Source organism: Eumetopias jubatus, unplaced genomic scaffold, assembly GCF_037043125.1.
Source record: "Eumetopias jubatus isolate StellerSeaLion01/CBP00866 unplaced genomic scaffold, mEumJub1_p1.0 scaffold_6, whole genome shotgun sequence".
In the NCBI taxonomy this organism is placed as follows: Eukaryota; Metazoa; Chordata; class Mammalia; order Carnivora; family Otariidae; genus Eumetopias; species Eumetopias jubatus.
In genome coordinates this window covers 21,600,431-21,625,562 of record NW_028274812.1, presented here as the reverse complement: position 1 = coordinate 21,625,562, position 25,132 = coordinate 21,600,431, and the positions used below count along the sequence as shown (strand labels likewise).

The window sequence follows — 25,132 nt, the reverse complement described above, 5'->3', positions numbered from 1 at the left end:
GTTGAAGGGCATCTTGGCTCTTTCCACAGTTTGGCTGTTGTGGACATTGTGACTCTATTGTCTTCTCTCTTAGTTTGCTGTAATTTAAAAAATTATCCCCAGTATTTAGACAAAGAGCACACTGGCTTGTTTTGCACCAGCACATTCTGTTTTCGTCTGTGCCCTGCTACTTACTGTTCGGGGTCTTAAAATATATTGAGTATTTCCTGGATTCACACTTGTTTGGAAAAGTGCAAACAGCTTTCACCTGCTCTAAAACCATGTTACTAGGATATAATGACTTTTAAGGAGTTTTTTGAAGGGTGCAGTCCCCGCCTTTTATTGAAGGAGGCCAGCTAATATCCTTATTAGCAGGGCTAAAAAGAATGATCACTTACTTCTGTTTGCTCAAAGTGGTTTTAGCAATACCATCTCCTCTTTGAAAAGAAATCATGTTTCTCTTTCAAAGTCTGAAATTATTTATTTGTTTGTTTATTTGTTTATAAGAGGGGGAGGGGCTGAAGGAGACAGAGAGAGAATCTTTTTTTTTTTTTTTAAAGATTTTACTTATTTATTTGACAGAGATAGAGACAGTGAGAGAAGGAACAGAAGCAGGGGGAGTGGGAGAGGGAGAAGCAGGTTTCCTGCCGAGCAGGAAGCCTGATGCGGGGCTCCATCCCAGGACCCTGTGATCATGACCTGAGCCAAAGGCAGACGCTTAACGACTGAGCCACCCAGGCGCCCCTGAGAGAGAGAATCTTAAGCAGTTTCTACCCTGGGCTCAATGCGGGTCTCCATCTCACAACCCTGAGATCATGACCTGAGCCAAAATCAAGAGTCGGATGCCTAACTGACTGAGCCACCCAGAGGCCCCTCAAAGTCTAAAAAATTTTAAAGAGTTTTTACTTTTGGAATAAACCTAATTTTGGCAAGTTAACTGTTAAATGTTTTGAGAGCTTATTTCTCATCTGTTCCCTTTTTTCTCCTTGGCTATTGTGTAAGTCAGGAATTGTGTTATGTAATGTTATGGGTAATGAATGTTAAAAAGCTATATGTTGAACCATATCCTTCCTTGTAGCAAATGTAGATTTTGTAATGACCTGTAGGAATCTGTATGTGTACATGGCAAGCAAATATGTCATGTTGTCTTTCTTCTGGAAAGGCATTTGGACACCATGCTTTTTTGTTCACTGAATTCAGTTCACCTAGAATGTAAAATAAATGAGAGTATTGCTTTTTAAATTTACTCTTATAAAACATGCCTTCATTATTAATCCTTGTCAAAAATAAAAGCATATTTTGTAACAGTAAATTGAAAAAGCAGTACACTGAAACATCTATTTAACATTACATAATACAACACAGTTCCTGACCTGAAAGTGAAAAAAAGTTCTAAATCTATTTTTTTTTTATTTTTAATTGTGGTAAAATATACGTGACATAAAATTGATCATTTTAACCATTTTATTTATTTATTTTTTAAAGTTTTATTTATTCAAGTAATCTCTGCACCCAGCATGAGGCTCAAACTCATGACTCCTAGATCAGGAGTCGCATGCTCCTCCACCTGAGCCAGCCAGGCACCCCATATTTTAACCATTCGAAAGTGTAGAGTTCAGTAGTGTTAAATATATTCACATTGTTGGGCAACCATTCTCCAGAACTTTTTCATCTTGTGAAATTGAAACTCTGTAGCCATTAAACAACAGCTCTTCATTTCCTCCTCCCTCCAGCCCTTGGCAACCACAGTCTTGCTTTCTGTATGCATGCCTTTGACTATTCCAGATATCTCATATAAGTGGAATCATGCAGCATTTGTTTTCTGTGACTGACTTATTTCACTTAGTATAACATCCTCGAAGTTCATCAGTGTAGGTAATACGTGTCAGGATTTCCTTCCTTTTTAAGGCTGAATAATATTCTATTGTATGTATTATACCACATTTTATTTCTCCATTCCTTTGTCACAGGGCATTGGGTGGTTGTGACTGCTAGCTTAACTTCTGCTTCTAGTTGGTTTCACATCTTTGTACTCCAAATGAGTTTATTTCCTTTTCACTCAAGTGTTGCTTGTCTGTGATTTTTACCTTGGTGACTGAAATAGACATCATTCCAGCTACCTTTTGCAGTCAGGGCCTCTGAGAGGACCTGCAGTAGCCCAGCTGTGGTGTTCCATGTAACACCCAGCACTCTGTAGACGGCTGTCTGTCTACCCCCTTGAGCTCAGAGGAAGTCTGGTTGAGGGGATCCTGGTTTTCTATTAGTCCTTGCGTAGCTACTGGGGAAAAGGAGATGAGATGAAACAAAAGAAACATTGTAGTACCATCTTTAGAGAGACATTTCATCATGATGAAATGAAGAAAAAATCATAGTGAGTTAGTTAATATTTCAAACATCAACATCCGTAGGAATGAAGTCACTGACTCTCAGAAATGCCAATGGAATGATTTATCTTAGTAGCTAACAGAGACCCATTTAAATTTTAATTATGGAGTTTAACTTATTAGGTATTAGGATTCACTTATTTAGAGATTTATGGTATGTATATAATAATATTAGGTTCCTAACACTATTTTCTAAAAGTAGGTATTTTTAAATAAACAGAACTGAAGAGCCAACCTGGACATGCATATTTGGAAACATTGAAAACACTGAAAGAAACACTGAATGATTCAGAAAGTAAGGCCCAGACCTCTTTGAATGCCTTGAATGATCTCGCAAAGGTGGCGAAGGCCCTGCAGGAAAGAAAGGTAATACATATTTTAGGTCTTAGAAGTCTAGGGTCATTTTGAATACCCCCATCACTTATTTTGAAATATTTTTTCAGCTATTTAAAAAAACATTAGTCATTTTTGGTCAAAATTGGTTAAAAGTTCTTTATAATTTGAAGGTTAGTGACTATAATGTAGTACCTCAGCTAAAAGAAGAGATACTCATTGAATATTACTAATAGAATAAAAGCATATTTTCTCCTTCAATTGTAATTAGTCTAGAATTCTCAGCCTGTTCATAATCTGCTAAAATATCTTTAATAAAAAGACTATCACTGGAATTGTTGTGTTCTTTTTTTCTGTGTTGAATAAAAAATGCTTCTCTGGTCATTTAGGATATATGACTCTGCATTATTTCATCAGATAAAACAGATCAACCATTGAGCACTGCACACTTGGTCGTCACTGAGTGTATTGTTTTACTGGATTTTAGTGTGGAGAATATATTATTTCTGGCCCACACACAATTCATGAAGGGAAAGCTTTAACTTTTTTTGGTTATGCTTATTTTTTTTTATGATTTTTGTGCAATTCTTTTTTAATTGTATACCTTTTAAAAAGTGACTTTAGGCTGTTTATAGCCCATATTATTACATCTGTACAAATTATTGTGCATATTTTTAATCTTTAAAAATTTTTTCCAGGCCCTTGATGAAATTCTTGAGAATCAAAAACCTACATTATATAAACTTGCAGAAGAAACAAAGGCTTTGGAGAAAAATGTTTCTCCAGATGTAGAAAAAGTGTATAAGCAAGAATTTGATGATGTTCAGGGAAAGTGGAACAAACTGAAGGTCAAGGTTTCCAAAGATCTACATTTGCTTGAAGAAATTACCTCCAAACTCAAAGCTTTTGAGGTAAATCCAGAGGCTAATGGTGTTTAAATTTATCAGAGAGCAAAATGGTAATTTACCAAGTAAGACTCTACTATCTATTATTTGGATATTTGCATTTTTTTCATTTCCCATATTTATTATGTAGGTAAGTTGGGATTTCCAACTTGCTTTTGATGTGCTGGAGAACACATTTATTTGCTTTTGCTTTGCAGAAGGGCTTCTTTGTAAGAGGTGAACTGGATCTTGAAGATAAGAGAAAATTCCTTAAAACTGGTCAAAGTAACGTTTCAGGGATGAGGAGCCTGCATGATATTCAGACTGGTGATTAGATTACAGGGGAACTTTGTTAGAGTGGTAAAATTGCCCAGGTAGTGGCAGACAGCTGAGTCCTTGAAGCTGGTTTTTGTAGACTTCAGAGATTTGGAGGTAAAAATCTGAAGCAGACCATTGATAAACAGTGTCAAATTGGAAAGCGGGTAATTTGAGGGATATGAAAATCAGAAGTAGGCTCCTTTGCTACATCTGAAAATGTCCACAGATGAAGCAGAGATAAAGTTCCAGAGGAAAGGACAAATGTTAGGACATGAGGAGAAAGTGGTAAAAGTCAATGTCAGATAAGACAGGATTTTAACATTTTATCTGTGAGGAAGATGGAGAAGTGGTCTTCAACAAATCATCTGGTTTTCTACTAGAAAAGGTCTGGGTGAAGAATGAATCAGTCATGCTCTCCTCCCTTTGTTCCTGATGTCTCCTTACTTTGGTCTTGTGTTGTGTTGTGTTTTCCCACTGTTGTATCTCACGTTGGACTTCTGGTATCATGCCTGGCAGAGAGAAAGCAGTCAAGAAATATTTTTCAATGAATGAAATGAAATTAGTAATAGGAGGTTTAAATTTGGATATATATATATATATATCCAACGTTAATTAATATAAATATATATATATATGTATTTGGATTTAGATTCCAAATCTATATATATAGGAGACTATATATATACATATATATATGTATATATATGTATATATATATATTTTTCATATATATGTGAGAATTTGTGTAAAGGATGTTGTTAAAAAAGTGAAAAGATTGAAAATGAAGACAAAATTTAAAAAGATGCTGTTTTAAAAATCAAAACCAGGGAACATGAGGTAAAAGAGGGGCGGGTAGACTATCCAGATCAGTGTAAAGATATCCAGAAAGATGAGATGAGTGTGGTGACCACTGACCATGGAGGGAAGCTCTGCCCGAGTGGACAGCTCCAGTGAATGGCCAGGAGAATAAAGATGGTGAGGTTTCTATGAGAGAGAGAGAGAGAGTGTGTGTGTGTGTGGTGGTAATGGAAGGAACTTGTTTTTCCTAAGTGCAAACTGCAGTTCTATACCAAAACTGAGATCTCCTTAGAATAGAGCATTAATTTAGAAGAGGGGTGTGTTATATGTATAAGCTTAGTATTTTCGAATCATTAAACTTTGTGAGTGGATCCAGTTCCCCTTATATGGCTTCCGTTGTAGTTCTTTAAACTTTAAAACCAGAATTACCTTGGGGCGCCTGGGTGGCTCAGTCATTAAGTGTCTGCCTTCGGCTCAGGTCATGATCCCAGGGTCCTGGGATCGAGCCCCACATCGGGCTCCCTGCTTGGCGGGGAGCCTGCTTCTCCCTCTCTCACTCCCTCTGCTTGTGTGCCCTCTCTCGTTGTGTCTTTCTCTGTCAGATAAATAAATAAAATCTTTAAAAAACAAAACAAAGCAAAATTACCCTTATTCGTGATTGTAAAATTTGTGGTTATGGTCCAAGCATTGTGTTATCTGTAGTTCTCAACCAGGGGTGATTTTGTCCCCCCCCACATTTGTCAGTGTTTGGAGACATCTTTTGGTTGTCACAACTGTGGGGGGAAGGGGGTGTGCTATTTGTTTCTAGTGGGTAGAGGCCAAGGTTACAGCTAATGCATAAGACATCCCCCACAACCAAAGAATTTTCTGGCCCTAAATGTCAATAGTGTGAAGGTTGAGTAATGCTGGATTAAATATTTCTCATCTTTTCAAAAGAGCATTGCTTTGTTTTCAAATTTAAATAATTTTCTTTTGACTTTCAGAAGTGTATTTTGGGGTTAGCTAAATGTGTGCCAATATTTTAATATGGAATTTAAAGAGAATAAATAGTGTTCCAAAACACAAAAGAGAGTCCTGTGTTTATAGTAATCCAGCCTTAGGCTTTAGTGAGTTGTTACTAATGTTGCACATCTAGGCACTTAGAGGGCCAGTTGGAATGTGTGCCAAATTCATTCCATAATAAATATCCCAGATATTTAGATCTTTTTTGTTATCACAGTAGCAGATTTGTAATGTCCAGCTATTCTTTATTTTTTGTGTTTAACTACAGGATTGTTGACATTATGTGTATTCCTTAACTGTACAACTTCTTTACTGAAATATGTATTTTTTCTAAAGAAAACTTTTACTCCTTTATTTGCTTTGCTTTGAAGGCATTGCTTGTTACTTAACTACTTACAATTCACTTAGGAAACCTTAGTTTTATACCCAAAGCTAATTACAAGTAAATATTCATTTGTAGGTTGTTATTGCTTCCCTCTTTTCAGTGACCCACTGTACAGTTTTTTAGCCATTTAAGTTCTATTTGTCTTTAAGGCATGAGGCACAGGTTTTTGATTCAGTGCTAGTTTAAGATGATGCTTCTTAGGAAAAAAATGGTGGGCTTGTTTATTTTTTAAAATGCACTTTTAATTATATAAGTAATACATAAAGAGTGCTCATTGCGAAGAAACTGAGTAATAGAGAAGTATTAGAGTGAACATTTAGAATTCCCTTTCCCCCTCAATACCATTCCCTTTTCTGAAGGCAGCTAATATTTTATTTTTAAAGATTTTATTTATTTATTTGACAGAGAGAGAGATCACAAGTAGGCAGACAGTCAGGCAGAGGGAGAGGGAGAAGCAAGCTCCCTGCTGAGCACGGAGCCCAATGCAGGGCTCTATCCCAGGATGCTGGGATCATGACCTGAGCTGAAGGCAGACACTTAACCGACTGAGCCACCCAGGCACCTCTGAAGGCAGCTAATATTAACAATGCATCCCAAGAGGACACAAAAAAAATGGAAAGACATTCCATGCTCGTATATTGGAAGAATAAACATTGTCAAAATGTCTATATTGCCCAAAACAATCTACACATTTAATGTAGTCCCTATCAGAATACCAACAGCAGTTTTCTCCTAAGTAGAAGAAACAATTCTGAAACTTGTATGGAATCACAAAAGACCCTGAATAGCCAAAGCAATCTTGAAAAAGAAAAGCAAAGCGGAGGCCTCAGAATTCTGGACTTCAAATTATATTACAAAGCTGTAGTAATCAAAACTTGTTTTAATGACCTTGCATACCTTTTCCATGATCCAGCAGCAGGTGTTGCCCATCCTAGACACATACAAATCAGTGCTTTTGAGCAGCGATGGTCAGTGTAGAATTTTGGCCCTTCCAAACAAAATATTTTTGTACTGGCACAAAAACAGACACATAGATCAATGGCAGAGAATAGAAAACACAGAAATAAACTCACAGTCGTAGGGTCGATTAATCTTTGACAAAGCAGGAAAGACTATCCAGTGGGAAAAAGACAGTCTCTTCAACAAATAGTGTTGGGAAAACTGGACAGCAACATGCAAAAGAAAGAAACTGGACCACTTTCTTATACCATACACAAAAATAAATTCAAAATGGATTAAAGAGTTAAATGTGAGGCCTGAAACCTTAAAAATCCCAGACGAGAACAGGCAGTAACCTCTTTGCCATCAGCCGTAGCAACTTCTTTCTAGATATGTCTGTAGGGAAACAAAAGCAACAATAAATTATTGGGACCACATCAAAATAAAAAGCTTTTTTTGCACAGTGAAGGAAACAATCAACAAAACTAAAAGGCAACCCATGGAATGGGAAAAGATATTTGCAAATGACATATCTGATGAAGGGTTAGTATACAAAATACATAAAGAACTTATAAAACGCAACACCCCAAAAATGAATAATCCCATTAGAAATGGGCAGAAGACATGAACAGACATTCTCCAAAGAAGACATGCAGATGGCCAAAAGACATGTGAAAAGATGCTCAACATCACTTACCATCAGGGAAATGCAAATCAAAACTACAATGAGATATCACCGCACACCTGTTCGAATGGTTAAACTCCATGACAGGAAACAACAGGTATTGGAGAGGATGTAGAGAAAAAGGAACACTTGTGCCCTATTGGTGGGAATGCAAACTGGTGCAGCCACTGTGGAACACACGATGGAGGTTCCTCAAAAAGTTAAAAATAGAACTACTCCATGATCCAGCAATTGCATTATTGGGTGTTTAACCAAAGAATACAAAAATACTAATTCAAAGAGATACATGCACCCTTATGTTTATAGCAGCATTATTTATAATAGATAAGATATGGAAGCAGCCCAAGTGTCCCATCGACGGATAAATGGATAGAGATGTGATGTACACACACACAGCCATAAGAAGAATGAAATTTGCCATTTGCAATGACATGGATGGAGCTAGGGAGTATAATGCTAAGCAAAATAAGTCAGAGAAAGACGAATACCATATGATTTCACTCATATGTGGAATTTAAGAAAAAAACTGAGCAAAGGGAAAAAGAGAGAGGCAAACCAATTATAGAGCACAAACTGATGGCTACCACAGGGGCAGGGGGTGGGGGGGATTGGGATTAAAGAGTGCACTTGTGATGAGCATTGGGTGATGTATAGATTTTTGAATCACTAGGAAGAAAAAGCGTCCTTGCTGGAGGTTAACATATTCCAAGTGAAAAAGAAAAGCTCATGAATGTTACTCATTCTAATCATTTTTTTGTTCACCCTAATTGAAACAAGTGATGTTGGAGCTCCATGAGGGACATTTAAATAGTACACAATGCATGAGCTTGGAGTGTGAATCCCACTACCAAAAATAATGATGGTGCCTTTCATTGGTACAGCACATTTAAACTTCAAAAGCATTTCATAGCTATGTGCTTACTTTTTTCCTACCACCCTACGGTATTTGTAAAATACCATAACCATACTTGTTATTTGTTTGTGTGCATATTTTAATTTTCTGTTACTTGTTGGCAAATAGTGTTTTTTTTTTCACCTGCCTACATTTCCTTTGTCTGCATGGCTGGTTTCTCTGTACAGGTAGCAAGTTTAGCCTGCGTATTCTTATTCAGTGTCATGCTCATATATGTTCTTAAATTCTTTTTTTATCCATTCCATGCCAAAGTAATGACCTCAGTTCCTGTACTTAAGAATTAAAATGTTAATTGGTACTTTAAAAACCACTTCACAGTAAATCCTCCCACTTCTTTCGGGCAGCAAAACATTTAAAAATACATGAACATTCATTTTTTCATTATTGATTTTACTTGGTTTTCTTATGAATTATGGGGATTACATATTATAAGCTTCTAGGAGGCTGGTTATATATCTCTTATCACCAGTAATGTTATCTTTGCATTCAGGGGCTACAGGTATTTTGTATTGTTTATTGTTTCTTTTCCCCTCTTCAAAACCTTCTGCAGTGTGGTATAACTGCAGAATTGTGAAACCATTCCCGAGGCCCACACAAAACTCTGTCTTATATTTATCACTGCTCCTGCATCTTCAGACACTCCTGCAACCTCCCTCTGCTGTGTTCAGACTCCCAGAGAGTCCCTTGCCCTGGCGATCCCATTGGCCTTTAAAGCTGGCTCCCGCTTCCAATCTCTTCCCTCCCAAATTCCTCTTCCCCAGTGGTGCCAGAGTTCTACTTCTGGAAAGGATCGGGTTGTCTTTACCATGGTGATACAGAGGGCACTCACAATCGTCTCCTAGCTTCTGCCCCTTCCTTGCCCCGAAGCCCCTCCTGCACCCCCCCACCCCCCGCCCCAAGCAGACCCTCCTTCGTGAACTGAGTCTGGTGAGGAAACAGTGTAGTAGATCCTGAAGACCACATTGGACAATTGCCTTTCTCCGGAAATGCCACTTACTTGCTAGGAATTCACACCTTCCTCGTCTGAGTTCATCCTTTAAGAAGAAGCTTGTTCTGCAAGCAGCGCTCAGTCTTGCTCACCACCATGCCCACAGCTAATTATTCCCTCCTCTGGATTCTACTATGCACTGTTTACACCTTCACAAACCCTCATCTCAGGCCAGCTTTTATTAAGGCTAGACCTGTGTCTCTCCTCCCTCAAGGACTGAGCTTGTTGATGACAGGAGCCCTGTGTGGGAAACAGCAAGTAAATGGATGGGAATGTCATTGCTTTGTAGGTGACTACAGGCATCTTACCCAGTCACATTTCTCTACTGAGGTTGGAGCTATACAGTCTAAATGCCTGCTCATCATAAATGGAAGGACTCTGTATAGTCACACCCCTTCCTTCAATTGCTGATCAGTCGATGTGCTCTGACCCAGAGTTTGGAAGGGGATATGCCGGAGCTCTGAGACATGCAGAACCGAGCTTTGAAGTGACTCTGGAAAGAATTTCACAGTAAAAACGCTGTGGTAAATACCTAGTTAAGAGTAATCTGCAACATGGCTGATTTAACTCTTTCTAGGTAACATATGATTGATGATCTCATAAGGTTTTTTTTCTTTCCTTTCTCATTTTGAATGCATTTTACTTTACTAAAGGTGCATTCTAAACCTTAGATTTAAGAAGTCTTCTTAGTTTTAGATAATAAATGTTGTAGGAATGTCCTTGCTGGTCTTCCCTATTAAATGAAGGAACACTTTTTAAAGAGTGCATTTGAGGTTCACAAATATTATAAAACCATACAAAATAGAAACCCCATTGCCTTAAATTACTGTTTTAATTCTGGTTTCATCCTTTTTCTTGCCTGTGCCTTGGATTAGAAATTGCTTAAAAAGCTGTGGACATTCCACCAGATGGGGAAGGGACAAAATAAAATGCCAAGAATTTAGCTGTCAACAAAATCTTGGGAGGTAGTTGTGTACTTTGGAATCTTACTGTCTTAAATCCAGAGTTACCAAGCTTCATATTTCCCCCACCCCTAGCTCAGGGGCCAGGCTGGGAGACGGGGTGTGTTAGGGTTAGAGGACTTGTTTCAATGACCTTGCATTCCTTTTCCATGATCCGGCAGCAGGTGTTGCCCAAATCAGTGCTTTTGAGCACTGATGGTCAATGTAGAATTTTGGCTCTTCCAAACTGGAATATTTGATACTTTGGTTTTCAAAATACCATATTAGTCACTTTATATTTGTTTCAGAATTCGTGAGTATAAGTGAGAATGAGACATGGTTGCCCGCCCGAGGTTAGTACTTACAATTTATTTTGTGCATGTGAATTAATGATAGATATTTATTGTAGAAGTTTACAAGTATTTTTAAATGTTTTATATTGCTTCAAAAGAGCTGAGGTCCCCTAAAGAAGAGAGAACATTAGAAATTACCCAATCCTAATATATATATAATATTCAGAACATATATTATATATAGTAATATATGTAACGTACATGTGTGTATTTATTCTGCAAGTGGATGGAAGTGGAGAAAAAATTAAATACTCATTGTACATTAGAAAATCATGAGATAAAAAATCATGAGTGATTTTTTTTTTTAATGGGCAGAGAAATACTTTTCATATGAGCTCTTGTACTTCGGAATTTCTTTCTTGTGTGTTTGACTTAATGATCAGAATTTGGGTATTTTTCTTTTAAGGCACAGGAAACACCTGCCACAGGTGGATTGAGACGGTGTTTTCTTTCTGGGGAAAGAGGAGGTATTGGAGGGCGGAGCAGAGCTCTCTGTCTCCCACACTTGCCTGCACACAAACGGAGGCCAGTATTGGTCTTACTAACATCTTAACCCTTCCCATACGGTGTAGCCATGGGGGGAGTAGGGGAATGCCGTGAGAATCTGCTGCCACCAGGCATTTCTAAAGTTTGGGCCTTCCCTCATTTACTGGGCTTCCTTCTGAGCTGACTTCAGAAGATATAGTAGCTCTTTCAGTTCCTTTTGAACACCAATAGCATAGGACAAGGATTAATCCTGGCAACAGTTAAAAGCATTAAGCTGACTCATGACAGCATGTACCCTCCCTGGCTGCTCATTTCTGAACTTGGAAGTGGTACCTCTTTATGGGTTAATCTTGGTCCTAAAGCACTTGGTTTTGTAGATCTTAGTAATAGTAGCTAGCATTTACTGCATGCCTGCTCTGTAACCAGGCCTTGTCCAAGCATTACCTCTGTTTTTCAGAACAACCAGGTGAGCTAGTTGTTATTATTCCTGTTTTACAGATGATCTGCTGAGGCTCAAAGAAAAGAAATTAGTTTCTCAGGACCTTGTGGCTGATGAGGTGCTGACCTTGGTATTCACACTTTTTGTCTTTCTTTTCATGGGTCACACTGCTTCTCTTAGAATTCAGTGTGGCCAGGATTACGTGAAGGATTCTTAGTAGTGAAAACAGATTGTCAGATTCCCACCTGGTCCTTTTGTTACTGTTGGGATGATCAGCTAGTTTTCATGGCTTGTGTGTGTCTATTGCTTTCTTCTTCTTTTTTTCCGTTTCTCTTGTTGAAGTGTAAGAGAGAGAGGAACAGGTGTGTGAATCGTGTGTGCTCACACAGGTCTGTGTGTATCTGGGAGAGGGAGGAAGGAAGGCGGTTGATTTCTCACATGCCAATGACAGATTGCTGAGGCTGCTTGCTTCAGTCAAGGCTGGTTGTGATGAAAACCTCCATGCAGTGTAATGCTTCCCTCTAAATTTCAATAATCCTTGGCCCAGAAGACCATCCGTCTTTTAATTCAAAAATTGGAGGTAATGAATTGCCCAGTTATACAGCTGTAATGGTGTTTTGAATTCTTAAAAAGTTTAGAATGGAGATTAACAGTGCAGGAAGTGGCAAGTCAAATGGGCAGTCAAAAAAAAGTCCCCCCTGATTTCTAGAGATAGATGCATTTGTACTTTTTGCACTTTTATCTTTCTGCATCCCACCTCCCCCTGCCCTTGGCATGTCTTACCACGTAGATCTTAGGTCACGGAGCAAATACAGAAGAGATATGTCACCAATTAAAATAATACATAGGAGGAAGAGTGCATGAGCTTGTGAGAATAGTGACAGACAGGCTAAAGAACAGAGGGAAAGGACGCTTGAGGGAAGCTCACAACGTGACTGAAAGGGTTTTTGAAGCTGTGTTTGGAAGCATGTGCAGGGTGCCCAGGGTCAATAAGAGAGGCTGAAAGGCCAAACAAGTGCTTTTTGCTCCCCATTTTCATCAGAGAAGGGCCTTGTAAATTGGACAGTGTCAGATGGTCATTATGGAGGGAGCATTCGTGCCTCAATTAGGAGTTAGATAGGAAAACTACCCCAGATCCTACAATGCCTACATCTACATCCCAAGTAATGTGGGCATTTTACTCTTGGTCTCAAGACCACATTATGCATCTTGTGAGAAATTACCAGAAAAATAGAGTTGGGTGAATGTCCTAATTTGGGGGAAACATTATTTTCTAGAAGTTAAAGACCTGAAGTAAGCTTGATGTTCCTGGCAGAGCTATAGATAAATGACAAACCAGAGATCTTGTATGCGTTTAGGAAAGAATGTGGTGGTCGCTAGGAATCATCATAGACACCACTAAGAAGCCTTGCCAAGACTTGTTTCCTTTAACTACTGCTTTCCTTTATTTATTTTTTGGAGGAGGGATATTAGATTGTTAGATATACAGATTCATAATCTTCCATTTCATATATGCTCATTTGGTTCAAATAATGGCTCCCAAACTCATATTTGGCAACTCTTGACTTCATCAGTAAAGTATTTGAGAAATCTCTTCCAACCTTATAAGAAGGAGGTGGTAAGCTAGTTAGGTGCTAGTGTTAACGTAGATTCCCATATTTTGAAAACTAAGCTAAAACTGTGTTGATTAATGAATGGCATAAGTCCTCATGGGGAAATGCTCAGGAAGGCACTGTCATTGGTCCTGTTTTTCACCAGAAAAAAAACTGAAAACCCAACAGCAAAAAAATTCCTATAGAGAAAGGACATTGCACTGTCAGATATGCAGAGAAGAGAAAGCCAGGAGAAATAGCTGGTACAAAAGTGGGGAAACTAAAAATTCAAATCATTTTGTTGGCTTCTCATTATTACATTGGTAACTACTATTGTTAGCATAACAAGGGAAGATTTAATATTTATAAATATGAAGTCTTGAATTTATTCCAGAGGTCACTAAAGCAATATGAAGTAAGGGAAATGTAATTTTGAGGTAGTTGCGGGAATTTTGGAATTCTGGCTCACCATAAATACTGTTGTGACTAATATATCTATAAACAAACAAATGGAAGAAAGAAACAAAAAACAACCTACAATAAGAAGAATAAAACTTAAATGATTTTAGATGGCATTTTATGAATGTAAGAGCCATATGTGAAATGGTGGGTTCTATCGTTACCATTCATTCCAGCATTATAAGGAGAATAGTTAGTTCTGGGTGGCATGTTATAAGGACATCAAAAAAAAAATTGGCATACTTTCCTGAGAATGTTGATGGGTGTGGTGAGTGCCATACCTGGATCTCATGTCCTAGAGACATCCCAGAAGGAATTTGGAATGCTTAGCCACTAGGAGACTAAGGGAGGACACAGTGGCTGCTTTTAAATCTTGAGCAGGATTGTAAATGTACCTCCATTCTTAGGGTTGAACGAGAAGCAAAGAATCGACAGGATATAAGGGAACAAATTCAGCTCCATATCAGGGAAACTAACAAGTGAAACTGACCAGTGACTTCAGAATGGGAGGCCTGGGGAAGAAATGACCATTACTTTGCTCTGATACTGGAGATCAAGTTGGACCTACCTCATTGTATTAACGGCCCAGTTCCAATGTTACTGTCTCTCCTTCTCTCTGCAAAATGTTTTCTTTCTCAGTTGTTTGTGACCTGCAGCACCATACACAGTAAGGATTGCAGTGGGTGCCTAGTGCCTAGTAAATATTGGGTAAAAGGATGAAGCTGAGCAGCGGACTGTCCTGGGTTCTTAGGTAACAAGGTGTTGGACAGCGGAACTAAGAACAATCTATTGTATCCCCTCCTGTATGCCATTAATTTATTCCTGCTTTGAGTAGCTAACTTTTGGAGAAAATTTGTTCTAAATTACACGAGAACAAAAGTTTTTTTTTTTTAGCTGATTACATCTAGCAAAGCATTTTTCCTATAATTTGAATTTTTAATCATTGATATTGCTCACGTTTAAGCAAAGTAGCTTGGTTACTGGAGAGTGTTTTGAAATTTTTAGAATGATCACCAAAACTGTCATCTCTTGAGGGTTTTAGTCAATCATCAAGAAAATCATGATTTTCAGATTTGGAAGATTTAACAAAAAGAAACAGAATAAATGAAAAGGATGCTATCAAAGTTGTGAAAGGTTGCCTTTCTTCCAGTAGCGATAGATCTTGAGATGCACTAGGTTGAGTGTCACTGAGTAATTTCCTCCTCTGTTATTGTGTTTGATTTAGGCGGATTCGAAAGTCATTGAGAAGTGGATGGATGGTGTGAAAGACTTCTTAATGAAAGAGCAGGTGGTCCAAGGAGACGCAGAAGGGCTACAAAGTCAGCTGGACCAGTGCTCTGTGAGTTCTGCTGACTTAGGGCCTCTGCTGTAATAAATAACATTTCCTTCTGCTTCTTTGTTATTTGCTGTTATTAAAATTGCATGAATATGACATGACAATAAACCGAGATAAAATATCTTTCACCATAAACCTTTTTTTTTTTTTTTTTTTTTTTACTTTATCGTCATTAAAAGAATGGTTATTCATATTTTCATTTTTGGCCAGGGTTACAGAATTTTGCATAGAGAGAACAAGAGCAATTTTTATTAATTAGGAGCTTTGCTATTTTATGTTCTAGTGATAATTTTAGGGTCATAATTACCAATTGTATATTGCTTTTATTATGCCACATGGTGAGGTTTAAAGAAAAACATACCTAACAAGTGAAATTTGCCAGTAAGACTGCATGCAGTTTATATTCGGTGAAATCATTAGGCTTTTCTAAATTAATTGAGAGTACTATTCCCTGCCGAGAGTCAAATATTTCCAATCTAATTTGGCAGATGGCTATATGAAGCACCCAGGTGAAATGAATTTCTCAAGGCACAATATTTCTTAAGTAGTTAAAAGTCCTGACTCCCAAGCAGTCTGTTTTTATAATATTTTCAGGGATGCAAGCAGAGACAAATTATAATTGTGGCACCCACTTATATAGGAATGAACTCAACATGCGTTTGTTTCTGTGTTCAGGCCTTTGTTAATGAAATAGAAACAGTGGAATCATCTCTGAAAGACATGAAAGAAATAGAGGCTAATCTTCGAAGCTGTCCAGTTGCTGGAATCAAAACCTGGATGCAGACAAAACTAGTGGACTACCAAACCCAATTGGAGAAACTTAGCAAGGAGGTAAGTTTTTCAGCTTTGCTGTCTGTGACTTTTAAGAGGCAGACCGTTCCTTTTTTTCAGTGTCTGAATTGATTTTATAGCCCATCCAGTCTGAAAAACAGTGGTCTAGAATAACTATAGCATGGGTAGCAGGTTGGGGCAAAAAAATGGATTTTTCTTTTAATGAAGGGAGGGTACTAACTGTCCAGTTTGGCTCCTTGGTGGGAATGAGCTTGGTGTGTTCAACAAAGAACTAGAAAGGTAGTGTAGCTGGAATAGAATGAAGAGAGGAGTTAGCGGGTGGGTAAGATCTGAAGTCAGAATGTAGGTGAGATGAATTGTATATGGCCTTTGAAACAAAATTTGAAAATTTTATTTCAAGGATGACTCCACACAGAGAGCAGAGGGTTTTGAGCAAGGAAGTGACATTACCATGTGGGTACTTGGCTGTGGGAAAGCCAGAATGAAAAACAGAGATTATTTAAGAGGTTATTGCTGTCTTGGCCCTTCAGACTAGAGAGATAGTGGTGGAGGTCGTGAGGACTGTTAGGTTTGGACTATATTTTGAAAATAGAGATAGGAGTCTAGTAATGGATTGGACATGTAATCTCAAAAAGGGAATGGTCAAGGACAACTGAGGGTTTGGGCAGAGCTTCCACTTTGTGTGAATTGTGGTGCTATTTGCTGAAATGGTGGAGACTCAAGAAACAAGAAGCTTTTGTGAGAGCAGGTGAAACAATGATTTCCATTCTGGAAGGGTTAAGTGTGAGCTTATGAGGCATGCAGATGGAGCTCTTCAGCACTTACTGCCGGAAAGAGGAAAGGGTGAGTCCAAAGATGCTGCGAGGTTAGGGTCAGCTGGCGGAGAAACATGCCAGGAGGCTGTGAGGCCCGAGGGCCAGATGGAGAAAGCTTTCCACGGTGCCCTGTCCTGAGGATTGCTGAGGCCAAGGAGAACTGAAAGTCAGGCTTTAGATCTGACAAATGGAGGCTTTAAATGACCTTGAGGAAAGAGTCTGGTGGCATGGCAGGGAAGAGAGTCACGTTGGGGAAGGTTGAGGAGAGAATGGGAAGTGAGCAGTTGGGACAACAAGTATAACCAACTTTGAGGAATTTCTCTATTTAAAGGGGCAGAGAAATGGGGTGGGTGCGGAGGCCTGGGGTTCCAAAGAGGTGTTTTTGTAATTTTTAGAAGTAAAAGATGTTACAGGATATTTTCATGCCAAAAAGACGGACCTCACTAAGAGGGAGAAAATAATGAGGCGGAAGAGTTTGAGAGAAAACAGTTCCTGGAGTGAAGTCTGTCATATGTGAGAGGGTTGGGGTCCACTCTCTCCGTGAAAGAATTGTTGTTGGATAGTTTCTCCATGGTGATTGAAGGAAGGCACCTCAGGGTACAGTAGGACTGCAGTGTAACTGCTCTCTTCTGATTGCTTTTGCTTCGCCAATGAGATTACACAAAGCTGATGTGAGTGAGGAAGGGTGAAAAATGGGAGGAGAAGGTGTGAAATATAGGACTGTTCCGCAGACAGCCCTTACGTGGTACACATCTCTTCATGCAAGGTTTTTGGTTAATGTTTATGTAGGAAAAACTGATATTTGCATCCTTGGAATATTTTGTATTGTTTTCCCATAAATTCTGTATTTTGAATATGTTCAAACTTAAAGGAAGTTTGAAATAAAGGTAGAGGAGTAGCCACATACCCATTCCTTAATTTGCCAGTTGTAATGTTCTACCACATTTGCTTTCTCTCTCTCCTTCACTCTCCACACACACTTTTTTCCCTAAAAAATGTACCTTTTTAATGTTAATCACCATACATTACATCATTAGTTTTTGATGTAGTGTTCCATGATTCATTGTTTGTGCATAACACCCAGTGCTCCATGCAGAACGTGCCCTCTTTAATACCCATCACCAGGCTGACCCATCCCCCCACCCCCCTCCCCTCTAGAACCCTCAGTTTGTTTTTCAGAGTCCACAGTCTCTCATGGTTCGTCTCCCCCTCCGATTTCCCCCCGTTCATTCTTCCCCTCCTCCTATCTTCTTCTTCTTTTTTTTTTTTTAAAACATATAATGTATTATTTGCTTCAGAGGTACAGATCTGTGATTCAACAGTCTTGCATACTTCACAGCACTCACCATAGCACACACCCTCCCCAATGTCTATCACCCAGCCACCCCATCCCTCCCACCCCCCACCACTCCAACAACCCTCAGTTTGTTTCCTGAGATTAAGAATTCCTCATAAAAATGTACTTTTGACGGGGATTTGAAACTATCATGACACTTCATCCCTAAACACTTTAGCATGGATATTAAATACTAAATACTTCTGTCATAAATAAAGACAGTGTTCTACAAAACCACAATACCATTGCCACACTTAAGAAAATAAGTTTTTAATATTGTCTATTCTGGCCAAATTCAGATTTCTCTAAGTGTGCTATAATCTGATGGTTTGTGCTTGAATCTGTTGAGATTTGGGAGAAAGTAAATACGGAAAATGGTTTGGAAGTGCCAGCAAGGAGCAAAGAAAGTGATAGATAGATACAGACAGACATAGTTATTTAGGTCTATGTATCTGTCTACATATATACATACATATAGATATGACAACATAGAAATAATTATGAATTATCATCGATTCATCGTATGAGAGTAAACATATGGGAAGTTTTTAAGTGTCCTTATCAAGGAGGCAACCATGTGTTGTGTGAATCATTATCTAAAGCCATTCCAGACTCTTGTGTTTCACTGAGTAGTATAAAGGTTGAAGAAGTTTTGGACAAATATAACGTTGCCAAATTTCTATTTTGCTAAGGAAGGATGGACATTTAAAGTCAATCAACAAATAAAAACAATCTATTTCATCTGTTATAGCCACGGTATCATGAAACGAGGAACATTTTAATGCCAAAAAATAGAAAGTATATAATCTCAGGATAATTAATTATAGTTTTGAGCTTTTTTTTTTAAGTTCATTACAGTGTTTTTATTTCTCTCTGGATCTATGAGAATTATATAATTGACCAGTGTTCAGAAACTAGTAAGGAGAGTTTTCTGGAAGCAGAACCCAAGGAATCTGTATTTATATATATATATATATATATATATATATATATATATATCTGTATTTTTTTAAAAACAGCCACCCCACTTAAAGTGCTGATCAGCAGGACTTGGGCACCAGGGCTGCATAGACTGCTTGCTCCTGGGGCACCATGTGGGGCAGGGAAATCAGAGCTCCTGTTTGGCCCCCTTCTATGTTTATGTCTGTGATCCTGTTTGGAGAGTGGGTACAGGAAAGCCTCTAAGGAGTCTCTCTTGCTCTCAAGAGAGCCGTCCTATTCCTGCGCTGGCTTCTGGTCACGATCAGCTTTGCGGCCAAGCAAGCCCCTGGCGCCATGACCACTACTCTGAGTGGGAGGAAGTGAGCGCTGGGTGATCTCAGTGGGATGCTATCTACGGAAGTCCGTTTGTGGTCAAACATATTTTTGTGTCAAGTATTTGATTATCTGAAATATTTAACTGAGTTATTGAATGAGATTCAGATAAAACCTATTTTCTGATGTAACTTTTTTGTGTCTGTGTGCAGGATACAAGTATAGGAGATTATCAAAACCAGAATTTTGTACAGCAGTGCTTTATGGGAGAAAATGGACATTCTGGTTGCTTCCAGGGTTTTTTTTTTTTTTTCCATAATAAACAGTGCTGCAGTAAATTTCCTTAAAGTATATGTTTTTATGGTTGTAGGCTAGATTCCTTCATTTGGGGTTACTCTGTCAAAAGTTTTGCATTTTTAGAATTATAATAGGTATTTCCATATTGGATTAATATCCAAAATGTGGTGTAGCACCCCAGTTATAGTGATTGTTTTCGTTGTTGCTTGTATTCCTCAACATCAGCACAAGATGTATGAAGGACTTTATCTGAATGTTAAAACAAGACTCTTTGTGGAAGGTTCTCACTCTGTGCTTAGATATTAGAAACTAGAACCTGACATTTAGTGTTTTAGCGTTTGTTTATCTGGGTGAATGGCTTTTCCTTTCCAGATTGCTATTCAAAAAAATAGGTTGTCTGAAAGTCAGGAAAAAGCAGTGAACCTGAAGAAAGATTTGTCAGAGATGCAGGAATGGATGACCCAGGCAGAAGAAGAGTACCTGGAGAGGGATTTTGAGTACAAGTCACCGGAAGAACTAGAGAGTGCAGTAGAAGAAATGAAGGTGAGTCTGGGGCCAGTGTCCAATAGGCTTTATAGTTCCCCTTCTCCCTTAGATATGAATGAATGAATGAATGAATGGGCGAATGAATCTATCTATTTATCTATCTATCTATCAATGATCTGTAAAGCATGATATGTACATATAATCTTGCATAGTTGGATTTCAAATTGGAAAAAAAATATGGAAGGATAGCTGCTATGATTTTAGTAGAAAAAGGAAGCCGAGACTCCACGTGTTCCATTTGGCCCAGGAGTTGAGTCCATGAAGGCCCCTAAGACTGTCTCTTCCATTAGAACCTCAGGGAGCCCTAGAGAATGACTCAAAAATTTAGTTTTATCAATTATGTTCACAGTGTTGTGCAACCATCAACACTATCCATTTCCAGAAGTTTTAAAGAAGAATTGTCTTTTGTCAGGAACAAGGGCGACTTCCCAATTCGGTTGCGATTTATCTTCATTTTATCAAAGGTGTTCTTCCAGTGAATTCATGGGAAACACATGCATAACAAAATTTTGTTAGAGCAGGTAAGAGTTGCAGTAGGAACATTGTCAAGGGATTTAATATCATTTGGGTCCACAGGATATATTTCCTGTAAACTTATATTCCTGTGTCAATAGTCTTGAATGCTTTCTTTTTTTTGTATAGTAAAAGAATTGGGCATCATTCCCAAATTTTTATTTATTTATTTATTTATTTATTTATTTATTTATTTGAGACAGAGAGAATGAGAGAGAGAGAGAGAGAGCACATGAGAGGGGGGAGGGTCAGAGGGAGAAGCAGACTCTCCGCCGAGCAGGGAGCCCGATGCGGGACTCGATCCAGGGAGTCCTGGATCATGACCTGAGCTGAAGGCAGTCGCTCAACCAACTGAGCCACCCAGGCGCCCTCATTCCCAAATTTCTAACATTGCTTCAAGTGTTCTTCAGTGTTCACACCGAAGGAAATAGTGTCTTAAAGGCTATTTAAAAAAAAAAATAAGATTAAGCCACACATTAACTGTTTTATGCCAAATTTAACTTGCCTAAAAGTATAACTAAAGCAAAAATCTCTGTATATCTGTTTAAAAAGGGATTACATTTCATCAATGCATTATTGAATGTGAATCAAAGTAAATACAGTAAGGGACTCTTACTGTACTTGTATGTGGTGTTTTCACTGAAGCATCTTTTTTAGTGTAGGTTTTTTGAGAACTTTTAAAATATTCAGTATAAGGTATTTTAAAGGTGGCCTGCCATGTTAAGAACCATCTTATTTAATTTATTCTCTTCCTTTATATTATTGGCATTGTAGTTTTGTGGTTTCTTAAAATCAGTAGGGATGAGAGCTTAGAGAAATAAGTTTAAAACCCTTGATTGGGCAACATTCTATTTGTTTTTATTCTTCCAGACAACCGTTATGATTTTAAAAACCACTGTACTTAATTACTTTAACAACCGAGAGAAATTTAAAACCATTAAGCAGTAGAGGAAGCTAAAAGGGAAAGTGAAAAGCTGTCTTGGGTTGATTTTTCTAAAAATGAGTCTTCATCCCCAGCATGGAGGGAAAGTCAGGAAAGAAGCTCTTTCTAGGTTAGACTTCTTAGTATAACTTCATCAACTTCGAAATGCTATTAATTATCAGAAGCATAGATACACCTGTGTTCCAGGAGAAAAAAAGGTATGTTTAAATTATTTTTAAATGATACCTCTACTCTGGTGAAAATTTATTTATTACAGTTTAATATGCTCGGACTTACAGTGTTTAATTAAAATGCCTCACTTAGATTCTTATCATGGGCCCAGACTTTGAAAATACTCCACGTCAGTAACTGAGGGTGACTTAGGTGTTCACGTTGCTTGTTATGAAACGTCTGTGTTACGGTTAGTGTTCGTTCTTAGTTCAAAAGTACTCTCTGTGGTGATTCCCTAAATAAACGTTCCAAGTAGGTAGTTAGAATCATGTCAGCATTTTAATTTTGGTTTAGTTATCTTTTTGAAAAAGAAATAAATTGGTTACTGAGAACGGGAGACAGTTTTCAAGTTCATCCTTTCTTGGACTAGAGGGCGAAAGAGGACGTGTTGCAGAAGGAGGTGAGAGTGAAGATTCTCAAGGACAACATCATGTTACTGGCTGCAAAGGCGCCCTCTGGTGGCCAGGAATTGACATCTGAGCTGAATGTTGTGCTGGAGAATTACCAACTTCTGTGTAACCGAATTCGAGGAAAATGCCACACGCTAGAGGTATGTTATTTTATCAGTGACATATTTCTGAGATCAAACTGTGTAAAGTACCGGCCATTTCCATATCTTGGAAAAAACTCGAATTTTCTTTTCCAGTATGCGATCATAAAGGAAGAGTCGTTCTTGGATAACAAGTTGGTAGAATGAAACTGGGATTAAAAAAATAGGAAACCCGAAATCTGCCTTCAATTAGTAGCAGGTTCTTGGGAAAGCGGTTTCATATTTTCAGAATTTTTTTATATGTGAAATCAAGGTTTTCATGTTTCAGGTGATCTGTAGGGTCTGTTCCAATTCTAAAATTCTAGAACAATGTAATGTGAGCCTCTCCTTTGCTTTGTTTTGCCTGGTTAGTACACAGAGGTGAATTGAGGTTTTTTATTATGACTGGTGTCTGAAGTTAGAGTCACCTGATAGAAAGAAGAACTTGCAGTGTGCTGGTGTTTTGCTGGACCATTTTCCCCCCTGGCCATTGGTTGAAGATGTAGATGATGCTATGAGTTGTTGTTATTGTTGTTGTTGTTTTTAAATGTTTTTGCTTGTTTGTTTTGACATTAGTGTGACTTTTGTTGCATCTTACTGAAAAGATTCAAGAAGAATTTCAATTTATAAACAATTTAATTTAAATTCAGTTCAACCTAAATTAAATGATTGTATTGTGGTAAATCCTAAAATGGTAAACAATCACAGCTGTAATATTTAAATTCATTCAGTACTTGGCTTGTTCTGAATCTATTTTGTGCTAAGATAAATATGTATAATTCAAACTGGTTAATAAGAAAGCTGTAGGTCAAACAAAACTTCATTCCTTAAAGTTAACATACAGTTGATCCTTGAACAATGTGGTAGGGGGGTGGTTAGGAGCACTGACCACACCTAATGTCACCCAGCTGAAAATCTGTTTATAACTTTTGACTTTCCCAAAACTTAACTACTAACAGCCTACTGTTGACCAGAAGCCTTATTGATGATCTCAACGGTCAATTAACACATACTTTGCATGTTATATGTATCATGTACTGTATTCTTATAATAATGTAAGTTAGGTGTTAAGAAAATCATAAGGAAAAGAAAACATGTTTATATTATTGTGTTGTAAAAAAAATCCATGTATAAATGGATCCACGCAGTTCAAACCTGTATTGTTGAACGGTCAACTGTGTTGTCTAATATAAAATACCCGAGGTTACTCAATTGAGAATTTAAAATTTAGTAAACATAATATATAATATTATGTATGCCTAATCTTGAATCCTAGTGAATGATCTTGGACTTGAACTTTACTGTAGTTTTCTCCATGTTTTTGTTTTCCTATTTATTTATAGTCAAAATAGCAACTCATAATATGTTAAAAGAATGAACAAAGTCCCCAAGTTATACTAACCTAACAGAAGACCACCACGTATTCTGTGTCATTTCTTCAAGTTGTGTTTATGACCCAGAGGTGGCAATTTGAGGATGAGGAATGAAGTATGCATGTTGAAAATTTGGAATTGCTTTGAGAATTACTTTGGAATTAATTTGAGAGAATTACTTTGAGAGAAGAGAAGGAAAAATGCCAGAAAAAAAAAATGATAAGAGAGAAAAGATGAGGCCTTGATATCTTTAAAGGGGGAAATGAAAAGATGAAAAAAGAAGTTTAAAAAACTGACATGCTCTGAAATTATGTTCAAGATGACTAAGGAATCTTAGGCAGAAATAGCCCAAATTCCTAAATTAGAGTAAGAATGTTTTTCTTTGGCAGGATCCAACTTTATTACCTTGATTGTTTCTAGATCCCTTAATTTTTTTTAAATCATGAAATATTTCAAATTTATGGAAAAGTACAGATCATAACACCTATATAACCAGTGTATAACCATATACATATATATTCTTCAGATATAACTTAACATTTTGCCTTATTTTTCCAGATCTTGTTTTTAAAATAAAACAAATTAGCATTACAGGCTATGTTTCCTCCTTTCCCAGCCCCTACCATCTCTCTCAGCCCCTCTCTTGAAGTAGGCATTATCCTGGAGTTGCTATATATTTTTCCCATCCCTGTTTTTATATGTTTAATATATACACTTATGTTTCAGTTATCAGTTGCTATGTAACAAACCTCACCAAAGCATAGTGGCTTGCAAAAACAGCCATTTATTATTTCTCATGATGCTGTGGGCTGATCTGGCCCAGCGGAGTTGCTCTTCTGCTCCATGTGGTGTAGGGAGAGCGCACTCAGGGGGCTGCATTCCTGTGGGAGCTCAGCAAGGGGCACTCGCGATGGCCTCTCCTCTGCCGGTCTTTCTCCACGTGGTTCTCTGCAGCAGGGTGGCTGGCTTTTAGAAGGGAGGAAGCAGAAGTTGCCAGTCCCCTTAGAGGCCAGGCCAGCAATTTGGTAGAGCATCACCTCTGTTAGCATTCTTTTGTTCTAAGCAGGTTGCGAGGCCAGCCCACATCCTGGGGGAGGAGAAAACAAATTTGCCACCTAACGGGAGTAGTGGCAAAAAATGTGTGGTTATTATCAGTCCACCATAGTTCACTCTCTGGCCGTAAATTCGTTCCATTGTTCCCTCATGCAAAATGCACTCAGGCTCTCCCAGGGACTCCCAAAGTCATATCCAGTACAGCATCAAGCTTGAAATCCAGTGTCTTGTGATGTGCGCATCAGGTCCAGATATAA

General features: G+C 38.1%; 1 protein-coding gene across 8 annotated transcripts in view; it reads left to right on the top strand.

Annotated features, from left to right (window-relative positions):
* UTRN (utrophin) overlaps nucleotides 1-25,132 on the top strand; it is a 500,702-nt gene that overhangs the window by 153,329 nt on the left and 322,241 nt on the right. For all 8 annotated transcript variants that reach the window (XM_088023855.1, XM_088023858.1, XM_088023856.1 and 5 more), the window contains 6 exons: nucleotides 2,584-2,729; nucleotides 3,395-3,607; nucleotides 15,104-15,217; nucleotides 15,890-16,045; nucleotides 20,081-20,251; nucleotides 22,291-22,470. In XM_088023855.1, the coding sequence (XP_087879981.1) occupies nucleotides 2,584-2,729; nucleotides 3,395-3,607; nucleotides 15,104-15,217; nucleotides 15,890-16,045; nucleotides 20,081-20,251; nucleotides 22,291-22,470 (980 nt within the window). The remainder of the gene's footprint in view (nucleotides 1-2,583; nucleotides 2,730-3,394; nucleotides 3,608-15,103; nucleotides 15,218-15,889; nucleotides 16,046-20,080; nucleotides 20,252-22,290; nucleotides 22,471-25,132) is intronic.